The following is a 14,913-nucleotide window of genomic DNA, read 5'->3' as shown; positions in this document are numbered from 1 at the left end:
AGGAGTGACTGCTCCACCAACACAGGCTGTGACTGTAGTAGTGATTGTTACCAGGACGATATTTAGTCGAGTGTGAAGAGCGTGCACCTGATGCGCGCGCTCGGCTGTAGCCTGCACATATAGGTCAAACGTCTCCGATGAAGCTCGCCGTATACATACAGGCCTCTGACTGCTCAGCTGAAACGGCCCCTTACTGTTTCCGTGTCCGGCGTAGACCCTGTCAATCACAACAGGCCTCGCCGGGACTCCTTCGCCGTGTGAGGTTACAGGTTTCAGCGACGCAACCGATTCTCGAGTAACGTTTTGATGGAGCTCTCCGGTGACTAACTGTTTAAAGAAAAGCCTCGGAGGCGGGTGTCGCCTTTCAGCGGCCATCAGCGCTCTTTTTTACAGTATGATTAATTACGGTTATTACTTAACTACCGTCTTGCGTTACATCGCCGTCATTCGCAGCGAGACGGGGCCCATAAGCTTCGCTCAGAGGCCAGAGGAGTCCTGGAGCTTTATGAATGCATCTTATGAAGACTGCTCCTTCCCAGGACACAGATGAGCAATTATAGTCATTACCTCATCAGTGAGTGACAGCATCAAAGCTCACACCGAGCTATATATAACACCCGATTCCTGTTAAAAGCGGGGTTTTTCCTAAAAGCCTTAACTCGGATTCCCTAAATGGCGTAAAGTATGTTAATCACAGTTGTTTAAAGCGAAACGAATAAAATCGTCGAACCTAACCGAATGCGTCCTTTTTCAATTGCACGCATTCGCTTAGGTTCATCTCGTTATGTCTTATTATATAGCCCGCAGCTGCAGATATTTACAATAGGAAATTAATTTTATAATCACAATTAAGGATCGCGATAAACCTTGGGATCTGCCCACATTTGATGATCATTTCGTTTCGCATTGAAATTAGCACCAGCTTTATTGAATAGCTGCATTGTATGTTGTAATTAGAATATTAAATTAGAATATAAATACTTAAAAATATTGAAACGGCTGTTGTGAAATGGTTTTAAGGGGAAAAAAACAATTAAGAGAAATAGCAATGAACGAAATAGCAGTGAAAAAACAAAACGAAAAAAAACATTGTTTCTGGTCAGTAAATGCTGTATGAATGAACTTCATAAAGAAGTTTGTCAAACGAGTTGGACAAGCAAACCCGGCTCAGCGTTTATGAAAAATATTCCTGCGAATAATCATCGAGTTATGCGTCTTTAAAATAAAATCCTTATTGGTTTACAGGCTGTTTAATGAGGTCTCTTCTCCTGTTTACCCAACAACTATTAGAAGACTGTATTTCAGGCGGTGAAAAAGTATATATGTAGAGGGATGTAAAGAAGATGTAGAAGATCTCTTTTTTTTTCGCACTTTTTTGATGGTAAAAAATACTGTAATTGTATCAAATACGCATTTGTTATGTTCCTCGAATATCACGATGAAGTTTCAATCGAAAGTACATTTTAAGTCATTGTTTAATAATCTTTTGTCACGCTTTAAAGAAGAAAACGTAGCGTGCAGACTGATATAAAGAACACGACTTTTTGATCGATTTTAACTTGTTATTCAGTTATTTTTAATTCACTCAATTATAATTGTGCACAGGTGCACAGGTGTTTTGGAAATTGCTTAAAAAAATAATGGTCCGTTTCAACCAAGTCGAACACGGACTAACTCCGTAAAAAATGTAGCTAAAAAAATGTAGCTAAAGAAGTTTTTAGAGTGTAAAAATAGCCTAAAGATACAAATACAAATAATATGTAGCCAAAAAAAACACTTTTATTGCGTTATTACACTTGCATTTAATGCTAACTGAAACTATAGAAAATTAGTTTAAAGGCAAATGACATGCAACGTTACTTCACACTTAAGTATGTCCTTTTAAACTATATTATAACTCTTTTTGCTAAAGTTGGCCGAGATCTATGCGTGGAAGAAACCCCAGTTGCGTCGAATGTTTTTGTATAACAAAAAATATTTTGCTTATGCTATTTTGCATAATGAGTAGATGATGTTTCTCTATTAAGAACATTTAATTTGAAAAAAGAAAAATGTGCTTTTATTTTAGTTTTAAATAAGGAAAAAAAAAATACTGGCGGCTATGTTGCATTTTATTATTATTATTTATTATTATTATTATTATTATTATTATTATGACCTGAAGCTACCTTTCAAATCTCAATGTGACATGAACCACACAAATGAATAATTAAAATTAACATGAATTACGATATGTATAAATACACGCTAAAAGCACACACACACACACACACACACACACACATATATATGTGTGTGTGTGTGTGTGTGTGTGTGTGTGTGTGTATCTGGTTGTAGCCTGTATGCCCGCACATGAGCGATAGAGCCGGGGCTGTGGTTTCTGTCATGAAGGCAGGTAATGGACGGACAGCTGAAGTGTAATCCGGTGGTCGCGAGGCGCTTCCTGTGCGTCTGAACCTCAGTCAAGCATTGCAGGCTGGCGCCAGAGACTACATCAGGTGTAGGGTTACTGTTTGTTGTGGCCTGTGTACACTAATAGGCCTGTTGGATGTCACTGTCGGCGTCACCTTTTCGGACATCCACTTTGCTTCAGCCGTGCACAGACCAATTTAGCCCTGATTTCACGAGGATCAGTAGGTTACCTGCAGACTGCGGCCATTAACACATTCAAAGCACTGTCGGCATAATATTAAATGAGGCCTACTGAATAAAATGCTGTTTAACCAAACTTGCACGTCTTATTCAGCACGCAATGGACAAATAAGATCTTTATTTTTATTTTTATTTCAGTAATTATAATTAATAGCGTCCTAGCGTCCTACATTATTATATATATATATATATATAAATATATATATATATATATATATAAACTGTCGTAAATACTAATATTAATTGAAATAGTGTTTTTCTTTTTGGTGTTTGAAAACACTGAATGTCCAGTCATTTAGTTTTGGTGATTGCTAATATCAAAGGTGGCTGCAATTAATTTTCATAACGGGTCAATTAGTGACGTTACATTTCTAAAAGAAGGCGTTCGAAAAGGATTCGAAACATATTAGGTATAATTATTAAATGCAATTGAAGCTGTATCATAGTTCATATTCCCACTCTTAAATTTAGGCTTGCCGGTGTAACCTAATATATATGCAAATAACGTTATCGTTATTGAATAAATCTATTAATTTAGATTAAAGGCCATACCACATGATGAAGCTCGATTTTACATTTTCATTTTCTATAAAATCCAAAAATAATGTTGCTTCAGATATTTTAGTCCAAGTATGCCACGAGCCAAACCATCCTAATGCATTAATATTCCAGATGAACTCCACCTTTAATATGCATTTCCACTTGGAACAGTCCTTATTAAAATAACTTCGTTTTCGTGACCTATAGTGATACGAAATAATATCTTTTTTTACATTTACGAGCTAAAGTAGTGTGAATTTCTGAATTATTTTACACGTGGCTCACTAACGCATTCGCAATTATGTAAAGTCAGCCTATAAACAGATCGCAGTTAAACCGTGGACTATATTAAATGCCATTTCAGTCGCTTTTATTAAACAACCCAACGCATGTTTTGAAATGCCTGTTGTGAGTTGGGACAGGTGATGATGGGACGCACAGAATGGGAGGGGTCAGTCCCAGATAAGGACGCTCTCTATTAGATAAGAGCGCTTCTCTCCACACCTTCACCGGCGGAAAGAAGAAGAAGAAGATAGAGGAGAGCCTTCATCCAGCGCTGCTTCCACGAGGAGATACACACACACACACACACACACCAGCGGCTCTCAGGGCGACGCGTCGAGGAGGCTTGGCCACAGTTTACCCGAGGACACCTGCGGGAACTTCTCCAACCGAATGTTGCTTTGAATCTCAGAAACGGAGAACCTTTCTTCTAGCGCCTTCGCCAATCTGCCGCGCAGCGATGCTCCCGAGCCCCGCGACCTCGACTCCGTTTTCGGTCAAGGACATCCTGAAACCGGAGCAGCAGCAGCAGCATGCTTTGGACCCGAACGCCGCCCCGCTGCAGTCGCTGCAGCTCCAGTGCATGCAGAGCACGCTGAGCCGGAGCCTGGACCTCCTCTACAGCCCCGAGAAGCACAGCGCGCTCGCCGGGGAGCAGGTGAAGTGCGCGCTCAGCTCCGAGGACTTCGACCTGGTCAGAAGCGCGTGCGGATCTCCGACGGAGGAGGACATGGACGCGGGTGAAGAAACAAGTAGGGTGTTTGTAGTTCACAGGCCTGCTGTTGTTCGGTCTATGCGAGGTGAAGCGTTTAGCGTTTTATGGGTTTAAACAATCCAAGTGGGTTTTTTTTTTCAGTCTCAGCGAACATTTATGATCTTTTTCAATCATTATGATGTTTGCATATGCGTTATCATCTATGCATAGTGTATCTAAAATAATCGGGAAACCAATACTGATATGAGAGACTTAAATCGTATTTCTGAAGGATAAAAAACAATCAACAAGTGATCATCCGCCACAACGATATCACATTGTAAGACACATTGTAGGCTATTATTTAGCTAAATATAGCAGAATGTAATATGATGGTAACATTGGCTTTGAGGCCAAATTAATTGTATAATATGTAACGCAACAAACGTTTTGCGCCAATTGCAGTTTGCCTAAGCACGTTTTTGCCTTTCAATATTTTAAAACAATGAAAACGATATCAGACATCCAGTTAATAATTATATGCTAGCAGCAGGCATAGATAGCAGTAAAAGCGTCAACTAGTGCAACCTAAAAACAGGCTAATATCAATAATTGTTGCATTTATCAATCCTCTTCATTCAATGCAATTTCACACCGCATTTACAAGCATGCATTTTATACTCAACAGCCTCTAATTTTCTAAAATCGCTGTTTATGTTCATTCATTTCACTTTACCGCTAATTACAAGAATCTATTCGTTGAAATTGCCGAGCCGAAATTGCATTAGATCCCGACAAATGCATCCGAACTCTTCATTTATCCGTTGTGTTTCTTTTCACCGAACAGGCACGTGTCCCTTTGACGATTACGGCGGCAGGAAAGAGGACGCACCGGGGGAGAAAGCGAAGCAGAGGCTGCGCAGGAAGCCCCGAGTGCTCTTCTCTCAGACGCAGGTGTTCGAGCTGGAAAGACGCTTCAAGCAGCAGAGGTACCTGTCTGCGCCCGAGCGCGACCACCTGGCGCACGTGCTCAAGCTCACCTCAACGCAGGTCAAAATATGGTTCCAGAACCGGAGGTACAAGTGTAAGAGACAGCGGCAGGATAAAAGCCTGGAGCTGGCCGGCCCGCGGAGGGTGGCGGTGCCCGTGCTGGTGCGAGACGGCAAGCCCTGCCACGGAGCTCCCTACAACGTCGCCGTGTCGTACCCCTACAACAACTATTACAACGGCTACGGAAATAACCCCTACCACTGTAACTTCTCGTCTGTGCCGCCGTTTGCCAACACGAGCCAGATACCCAACCACTTTGTGGATATGAATTTGACGACGGGAGGTGTCGATGGGATCAGAACTTGGTGAGAAGATTGTGGATTAAGACTATTTAACCCAACGGCACTGCTGAGGAAAATACACACTGTCGTGTCCTGTTAACTGTTGGCTCGTTTTTTATATATATATATATATATATATATATTTTTTTTTTATATCTGTGGTTTACACAACGAACAACACCAAATAAAGACTAAATATTTAATAACATTTAGCTTGAATGAGATGTTCTTTTCTAGGAAAGGCTTGTGTTGTTACTGAGGGGGTCTCCGAAAAATAACGATTTAACATCGATTTAACGAAAATAAAAAAAAATCACTGGTGTCTGCGAGTTAAAATCTGACAGTCGTTGATGTATATTTAGGTCTGTTTTTTATTTTATTTTATTTTTACTATTGTATTTTCCGACATGAGTTCAAATTTGAGTCTTTGATGTATATTTAGATCTGTTTTTTATTATTTTTTCTACTGTATTTTCCGACATGATTTCCTTCCTCGATGAGTATATATATATATATATATATATATATATATATATATATATATATATATATATATATATATATATATATATGTTTATATATAGTAGGCCTTTTAATCTTAAAATATGAAGTCAAAATGTAAGCAATTAACTAAGCTAAGTTGTAGGACGCATCCGTTCATTTAATTATTATTAATTATTTAATTATTGTTATTATTATTATTATTATTAATTTGCAGGCTACTTATGTGAACTAATTATGAGTATGTTTTTTTTTAAAAAAAGAAACCAAAAGACAATTTTGAAAGAAATGGTCTGGTCGCACATTATGAACTGTTCACTGTACAGATTAATTACGTCCATTGCGTTTAGTTATTATTCGTTAAAGCTGTGGTCGTATAGGCCTACAACCGGCTGGTGTGGTTTATTAAATATACCATTTAAAAAAAAAATAAGAAAGAAATGTTTAGATACTAGCACGTTTTAGGCCGCTTGGGGAATTGTCAGTAGATTATTATCGAATTATGGTTATAAAATAAGCGGAAAGAAATGACAGTCCCTAAATTCAATAGCTTCAATTTTTTTCTAGGGTCCAGGAAACTACCGTGTCTTTCGGAAAACGTTAACTTCACCAATAAATACAATTCGACGCGAATTTATTTGAAGTAAATCGACCGAACAGAGCCTTGAAGTCATGCAATTGGCCGCGATATCTAAAACTAAACAAAATCCGCTATCTGGCGATCTTAACGCTTTCCAATGAGCTTGTCGTTACACTCGCATTAGCCAAACAGATAAAACAATCGAGGGGACGTGATAAGTCAGAGGACCCAGGATGCAGCGCTGAGAGTAAACAGAAGCGCAGACAAGCCGGCACTCTTCAGTCTCCACTCCCGATCTGTCAAGAAAACCGCTCAAATCAAATCTGACCCACTGCAAGCTATATAACAGATCCCATAAACCAGCCCTACACGACAGCCTTGGGATGGAGATTGGTGCAGAGTTTAATCGAAGGTGTTTGCTGAAGGTGCTTCCAGGGGAATGTTATTATGGTACTTTTTGCTTGAAAACTCAACTATCAATTATGGAATGCAATACAAAAATGATCTGGATATATATATATATATATATATATATATATATATATATATATATATATATATATATATAGTGTGAGGGTCTGTAAGAGCAATCGGAAATGTTTCACTGATGCTGGCGAGAGGGAGAGTAACTGCTATCTTAATGGGCAATTTATTTCCTGTTTAAGAGTGTGTTGGGTAGAACCGAGGCAGAGATGGAAAACTCTCAAGAGTCTGGTCAGCGCTGAGTTCAGATAAGGGAAGAGTATGTGGCTCGGAGCAGTATTTAGCAGATTGATATACGTAGCTAAGAGCAGTATTTAGCAGCAGGCAGACAGAGTGGAGACTACGGCCACTTCAAGAGATCAGATAAGTGTGTGAGTGTGTGTGTGTGTGTGTGTGTGTGTGTGGGTGCTTGTCAGCGTCTGGGTTTATATGAAGGTTTATGTGGGATTGTGGAAGGCCATGCAGATGCGTGCAGATGAACGAGAAGTGAATGCGAAGCGTTGAAGAGAAGAAGATCTGAGCGGTTAAGACGCAAGGAGGCCTGGATCTTCGCCCTGCAAGACGCGCGTACAAACAAAAACTCGTTCCGCGGTTCCGAAGGAAGTGGAAACCGGCCGGAGGGCTAAAGGTTAAGCTGACTTCATTCCGCCTAATTATTTATGAAATGGCGAAACCGCGGGAGGAGCCGCTGGACGGAAATGTTTAAGTTGGTCAAAATGTATAACGTGTCTCTCCGATACTGTAACCCACACTAATCCTGCAGGGTCAGAATACGAAACGAGGTCAAAATTACCGAGACATCCGATGACTCTCCACTACGGAGTTGTGTCTCGTATTTTAGGTTCATTAAAGCCTTTTTCTGTGATCACGCGAGTCCACGAAGGACACGAGTGAACCGAATTGGACTGCCCTAACAATAGGAATGCGAATAACACGAAAGGCCTCTGAAGCTAACGCTGGAACTTGTTGGAGCTCACGAGAAGGTTAAACCCGTGCAGGGAGAGTGGCAGCGGTTAAAGACACTCCAAACGCGAGCCTAAGCTCCTCGGGACGTCTTCGGCAACGGGAGGTCTGTGCTTTTGATACGTCGGAAGAGATGTTTTGGACATTTCGTCCGCATAAAGACTAGACATCCACAGAAAAGGCTCTCGTGCTCCCTAACAATGCTTACGCTGCACATCTGTCCACACTTAAGAGACGTCACTCAACCGCCTCCACATACAAACACACTCATGTCCCCCGGCGAGACACACTCAAACTCAGCACAATACCGGCAAAACTGCATTTTAATGTAGAAAAAAAAGCCCTTTTCTCTGCTCAGGCGTTGTGCAATGATACTAAAATTCAGCCCCGCTGGAAAATCCAGTATATATAAAAAACTCCACAGATTGGCCCCTCGACTTCTCCATCTTGTAAAAATGACCCCAGTGGGGCTTTCTATTGCGCACGATGTGGTTGCTTTGATGCCAGAGCAAGCCGTGGAGACCTTATATCGCTTCTTAAAAGGGAAAAGTAATTGATTTGGTGCAGAAGAGATGTACTCACCTTTCCAGCACACCTTTTGTTCTCTCTGGCGCTTCCCTCTAATGGAGAACGGGTGTCTCCGGCTCATCCGCTCTGACCGAGTGACTACCATTACCACGGCTCGCAGCGACAGACACAGTCCAGACACCGTCGCAATCTTACAGTGACCAAAAAACATCTGAGGGGACCCTACAGTCACATGCATCACGGCTCGCGTGGCACTAGTTTTCAACAAAGAAGTTGAAATATTATGAAAATAATAATAAAAATGAAAGAGCGTGCTTGATGTTTTTTGACACTTAGCTGCATGATAATTACAACGAAATGCGGAAACGCAGAGTTATATTGAATTAGTTGAACCTGGGTGGGTTTGACCCGCTAAAGCAGCACTTAAGTGCATTGTCTTTGAAATACGGTTAAAATCTGCTTACGAGCATTTCGAATGCGCGTTTAAAAACGTTTGTTTGTACATTTGTAACAATGAAGTTTCGATTTAGCACATTTAAAATATACATTTAATAAGACTAAAATATCAAGTACTTCTCATGTGCATTAATATGTTAGTCGACACTGATTTTAATTGTAAATTAAAGTAAAACTTTTTAATTGTGTTGATGAAAGTCTGCATTAAGTGCAATAAAGTAACTATTTATTTTATGAATATTACATTATGCCGCGAGTAAAATTAATATTTAAAGTGCACTGTTAAGGGCCCTTCTTTTTTCACAGGCCTGGAATCAATGCATAAGAATTACTAGTATAAGTATAAGAATTATAAGAATTAATTTGGTTATGCGAATAGCTCATAATAATTCTGTACACTGACAAAAAAATAAACTTAATTTTTGAAGGAAACTGGTTGCAAATTAATTTTAGCAATGCATTTAAATAAACATTTTATTCATTTATTTAAATGTAAAAGCTCAAATAAATTGCAATCACCTTATTGTTGTAGAAAACGGATTTTTAAAATCAAAACCACGCTGAACTTACTAACCTGTCTATTTATAGGCAGCACTGCATCCCTGTTAGCTCTTGTCAGAACATTTTGGCTGAAGGAATTCGTGAAGGAGTAAAAACATATCTTAAATTCCTCCATCCATCAGCCAGGCTAAAAAATTCAATACGCTCAGCGCATTCGTCATAATTACTAGCTTATCGTGTTTGTTTTAAAATCACAGTTAGGTTTGTATGTGGCAAACAGAAGTGCAGAGCAGGCAGTTGCCCGAAGCGAAGCTGCTTGTTTGTTCAGGGATCACCCCGGCAGGAACGAGGAGCTTCTGTCACTCAAGCTTTCACCCCGCTGTCTGCCTGGGCTTTATCTGCGTCTCAACTGCCAGCGTTTCTGCCCCGACCAGTCGTGTCACACGCAAAAACATCAGCCTCATCAAAGACCGGCGCTCTGTGGCGTTGCTATGACACATGCATTGATATACACTCAACAGAGGAGGCCTGATTAGAGCAAGTACGATGAGCTGCTGTGGATTTAAAGAAACTGCAAGGCAAGGTTGCACTTAAGAAACACGACTGTTAACGTTTATAATGCAGTCGCTCAATTTAAGTACTGTAGATGATTGTGCTGTGTGAGAACCTGCTTCCAGGCTGTTCCCTTCAGGTGAAATGTAAAGGTCAAGGTGCTGTTATGTGGCTCCCTCTGCTGTTTGGAATTGGGGATGAATTAAAGTCTTTTTTGCCAATCTTTCACAGAATAGGCAATAAGTTTCAGGTGAAGTGTGTCATTTCTGCACTTCCGTCACCTGGGTAACACCTTTCTGATATTGCTCCACTATCTTTCTGCGCAACATTGTGGGAATTGGTGATCCTCTACCCATCTTGGCTTCTGAGAGACACTGCCACTCTGAGAAGCTGTTTTTATACCCAATCATGTTGCCAATTGACCTAATTAGTGTTAATTGGTCTTCCAGCTCCTCGTTATGCTTAAATTTACTTTTTCCAGCCTCTTATTGCTACTTGTCCCAACTTTTTTGGGATTTGTTGACACCATGAAATTCTGAATCAACATATTTTTCCCTTAAAATGGTACATTTTCTCAGTTTAAAGTTTTGTTCCGTGAGTTATGTTCTATTCTGAATAAAATATGAGAAGTTGGCACCTACACATCATTGCATTCAGTTTTTATTCACGATTTGTATAGTGTCCCAACTTTTTGGAACTGTGTTTATATATATATATATATATATATATATATATATATACACACATGTTATTTGTTTATATGTATATGTAATTTTCAAATTAGAGAATCCATAAACGATTTTCTCTAAAATATTGAATAATATACCATTACTCTTCATCAATTAATTTTTTAAATATTATTAGCTGTTGGTATACCACTGTTAACAACACGTTTTTGCTAAATTTCAACAATCTTTTTAAAAAGCAGTGATCCAAACGAGAGAACAGTATCCACTGCAGCACTGTTTTGGAGAGTTTGTGACTGACTTCAGCACGTCTGAGGCTCATCACTCGTCTCTCACTGCGCTCGTGGGATCTTGCTCCGCTCTTCTTCCACGCTTCGGTGACTTAAGTGGGTTTCTTAGCTATAACTTTGTCCAGCTCCTGCTGCAAAAACACATCTCTTAAACCAGGACACTTCCTCTTCAACATTTCACTGACGTCTTCACACGCTCTAGGTTCAGTTTCCCATCGGACCAGAGTAAAGTAAACTTGCTCTCATCTCTAAAATAATCTCTGTACCTGTTCTCTTTTCCTCGCACAACATGCCCCTCAGTCTCTATATGTCCAGCCTTCTCCTGCATTAGTCTCACGTAGAATATATTCACAAATATACATTTCTGACATTCAAAAATAAAACCAAAACAAATCAGTGACCAATATAGCCAACCTTTCTTTGCAAGGACACTCAAAAGCCTGCCTGAAATATGGCAAAACTGCTGGCAAGTGGCGTCTTGGCAGCTGCACGCTTGACTTTTCTCAGTTCACGGGCAGTTGTTTTGCGCCTTGATTTTCCACAAGCTTCTTGCGACCCTGTTGACTATTTTGAATGAAACTCTTGATTGTTTGATGAGCACACTTCAGAAGCTTGCCAATTTTAAGAGTGCTGCATCCCTCTGCAAGATATCTCACTATTTTTGACTTTTCAGAGCCTGTCAAGTCCTTCTTTTGACCCATTTAGCCAAAGGAAAGGAAGCTGCCTAATAATTCTGCACACCTGATATAGGGTGTTGATGTCATTAGACCACACCCCTTCTCATTACTGAGATGCACATCACCTAGTATGATTAATAGGTAGTAGGCTTTCGAGCCTATAGAGCTTGGAGTAAGACAACATGCAGAAAGAGGATGATGTGATCAAAATACTCATTTGCCTAATAATTCTGCACTCCCTGTATTAGTGTTCTCTAATTTAGATCACTGTGCTTCAGAATACAGTTCATTTATAAAACATGCTTAAAAAGCGCCCTTTTGGATAAGTTCAAATAAGACTTAAAAGATACATTGAAATTTATAAAAGTGCACATTGCTCTGTAGTTTTTTTATCTCCGCTGTATATAAATCCAACTTTTTATCTCATCATTCAAAGTTTTAGCCTCACACTTCCTTAATAAAATCCCAAAATATAAATACATTGCAAGATAACTTTTTATATAAGTTTATCTAGTTTTTATCTGCAAAATGGAATTTAAAAAATATAAAAAAAAAAAATAAAAATTCTCTCACAATTATCTCACAGTGTACAAATAACAGTTACATAACATAATAAACTACATTGCAAGAAACTATTTTAACATCTAAGCACACGCTTTGAGGCTTTTTTAGGGCTTTGATCACTTTGATCACAAGAACTACAGACCTGCGAGTGCAAGCTCTTTTCTCTAGCCGGCGAGTTTCTGAGAGACTTAACATTACTTCACATGGGTGCCAGCCAACACAAACTACACCTCAGTCAAAACTGACATCTAACCCCAAGGCAGGCATAGCGAAGACACGCTCGTCTCAACTACAGACCATCTTCTGCAGCTGAGGTCATATGTTTTAAGTTTGACTACTACAGTTACCACGATACGCTTGTCAAAACACAACGGTACTGTCCTGTGGGATCGGTCCAATTATTTGGATCACGTGCCTCAAAGCGCTGTAGTGCGCAGACACTAAATATCACCCCGGGAAAAACACAGTCTACATTTAAAGGTGAGCGTGAAGAGTATGTTTAAAGTACAAATATGACCGTGTGAGGTTTCAAGGCCACAAGAGGGCACCGCTTCACTAACTATATGCACTAAGAGTCCAGGACTGGATCATTACTGCGGCGATTAATATATTTATGTTGAAGTATTTCTATGTTTTCCATTTCTTAAACAACGATGCTGGCAGATGTACCCATGCCTGTAGTCTAGGATGACAGTATGAGGTTTCTCTGGACCCAAACTGTGATAGTCCTTCAGTGAGCGTAAGAGTCCTGACCTGAAGCCCAGTCCATGTGCTGGAGTCCACTTTACAGAGGGGTTTAACACGTGATCTTGGCCAAAAATGAATTTCGCTCTTGATCAAAATTTATGCTGTGATGTTGCATCATTTTATTTATTTTTATTATATTATCTATTTATATTTTATTGCCAGGTATTGCTGAATTGTCCAAAAAGCATATTGTTTTGGACAGTGATAAAACATCAGCTTCATCAATCCTATATTTATTACTAATACAATTATTGAAATATGACAATCATAACGTACAGCAACACTTACACTCTATTGTTCACTGTCAATATTTTATCTCTACGTTTTTTGTAGCGAGGGTGCATTAAACTGATCAAGTATAGGAGAAGACACTTATAATGTTACAAAAGATTTACATTTTTATTTGTTTAATTTTTCTGCGCCGTCCTTTTACGCTTTTTAGTCATCAAAGAATCATGAAAAAACTGTGTTACGTTTTTCACGCAATCATGAAGTAGCTTAATTCGTTTCTTGAGCGTGAAATCAGCGTATCATACTGATTTCCGAAAAATCATGTAGTAGTGAAACCGGACTAATGGTGCTGAAAATCCAGCCTTAACATGACAGGAATAAAAATAAATAAATAAATAGACAACAGCTCTTTTAGATTAAAAATGGTACATTTTGTGGTATTACCATCTTACTGTAATTTCAGTCAAATAAACGTTGCATTGGTGAGCATAACAGACTTCCATCAAAATCCCACCAAGCCCAAACGTTAGTACGGTAACCTTATGCAAAGAACTAAATGCCACCCAACAAAAAACGCCAGTGAGACGTCGGGCTCACGTAGCACTATGACATATGTCTTCCTGTCGACGGGGTCAGATTCTAACAAGCCCACATCTGGCCCGAAACAAGCAAGCGGCGCTGCTCATCTCTTCCACATTGTGTTAGCGCAGGGACAAGAGGTCAGGAGAGAGAGCCGGAGTAGCATTACACGGGCCGCAAGAAATGCTCATCCAATTACTCCTGCTTGTTTTGTACGGCTAAAGCATGACATGCTCTCTGAGTCTCGCAGTGTAAATAAAGAACTGAATATGTGTTTGTGCAATTAAGATAGGCATCGACAGATACACAAAACAGGAAAAAGACCTGATCAAAGAGGTACAGAGAATGAAGATGAGCGATGCAGGTAGTCTGCTCACTGTATGTGTGTGTTTGAGAGAGATAGAGGAAACAGACTAGATTACTCAAGGTGAGCGCTATCATGAAAATCATCTCAAATACAAAGTTTACATGACAACAGCTAAAATGAGGTAAACCTCCAAAAATCCTTAAGCTCTTCTTCTTTTGTCAAAGAAAATTCCTAAAGACTGCCCTCATTACAGTTAACTAAGCTATCACCATAAAAAAAATGTTGTTACTTAAAATAACTGAAACAAGTCAGTTTGTGTGTGTGTATATATATATATATATATATATATATATATATATATATATATATATATATATATAAATCAAAATATTATATTATATTATTTATATTAATAATATTATTTAAAATGACTGTATGTTAGTGGTGTCAACTTTTTCTCACATGTGTCCTGTGTATACTTGCTATGTCTGTATTAATATTCACATAATTTATATTATAAATATATTTAATATAGAAAAATGCTAGAATGAATGAAATTTTGAAATCAATGCTCTGCATTATAAACAATATATTTTATTATATAATATGTAGAGTATAATAGACATCTAAATTACAGAATATAATATATATGTCTATAATAGTCTACAAAAATGTAATATATGATAAATCTAAAATATATTAAAAATAAATATATAATATATAATAAATATATTTTAAAAATATTTAATACAATGCAAAAAATACAATA

General features: G+C 38.8%; 1 protein-coding gene across 1 annotated transcript; it reads left to right on the top strand.

The window, feature by feature from the left end:
• The first annotated feature begins 3,712 nt into the window (after window positions 1-3,712).
• Window positions 3,713-5,683, top strand: nkx2.7 (NK2 transcription factor related 7). The gene is made up of 2 exons (XM_043246071.1): window positions 3,713-4,226; window positions 5,016-5,683. The coding sequence occupies exons 1-2, from the start codon at window positions 3,935-3,937 to the stop codon at window positions 5,525-5,527; spliced, it is 804 nt and encodes a 267-aa protein (XP_043102006.1). The 5' UTR covers window positions 3,713-3,934; the 3' UTR covers window positions 5,528-5,683.
• The last annotated feature ends 9,230 nt before the right edge of the window (window positions 5,684-14,913 follow it).

Source organism: Puntigrus tetrazona, chromosome 8 (assembly GCF_018831695.1).
Source record: "Puntigrus tetrazona isolate hp1 chromosome 8, ASM1883169v1, whole genome shotgun sequence".
NCBI classification, from domain to species: Eukaryota; Metazoa; Chordata; class Actinopteri; order Cypriniformes; family Cyprinidae; genus Puntigrus; species Puntigrus tetrazona.
This window is presented reverse-complemented; position numbering and strand designations above follow the sequence as displayed.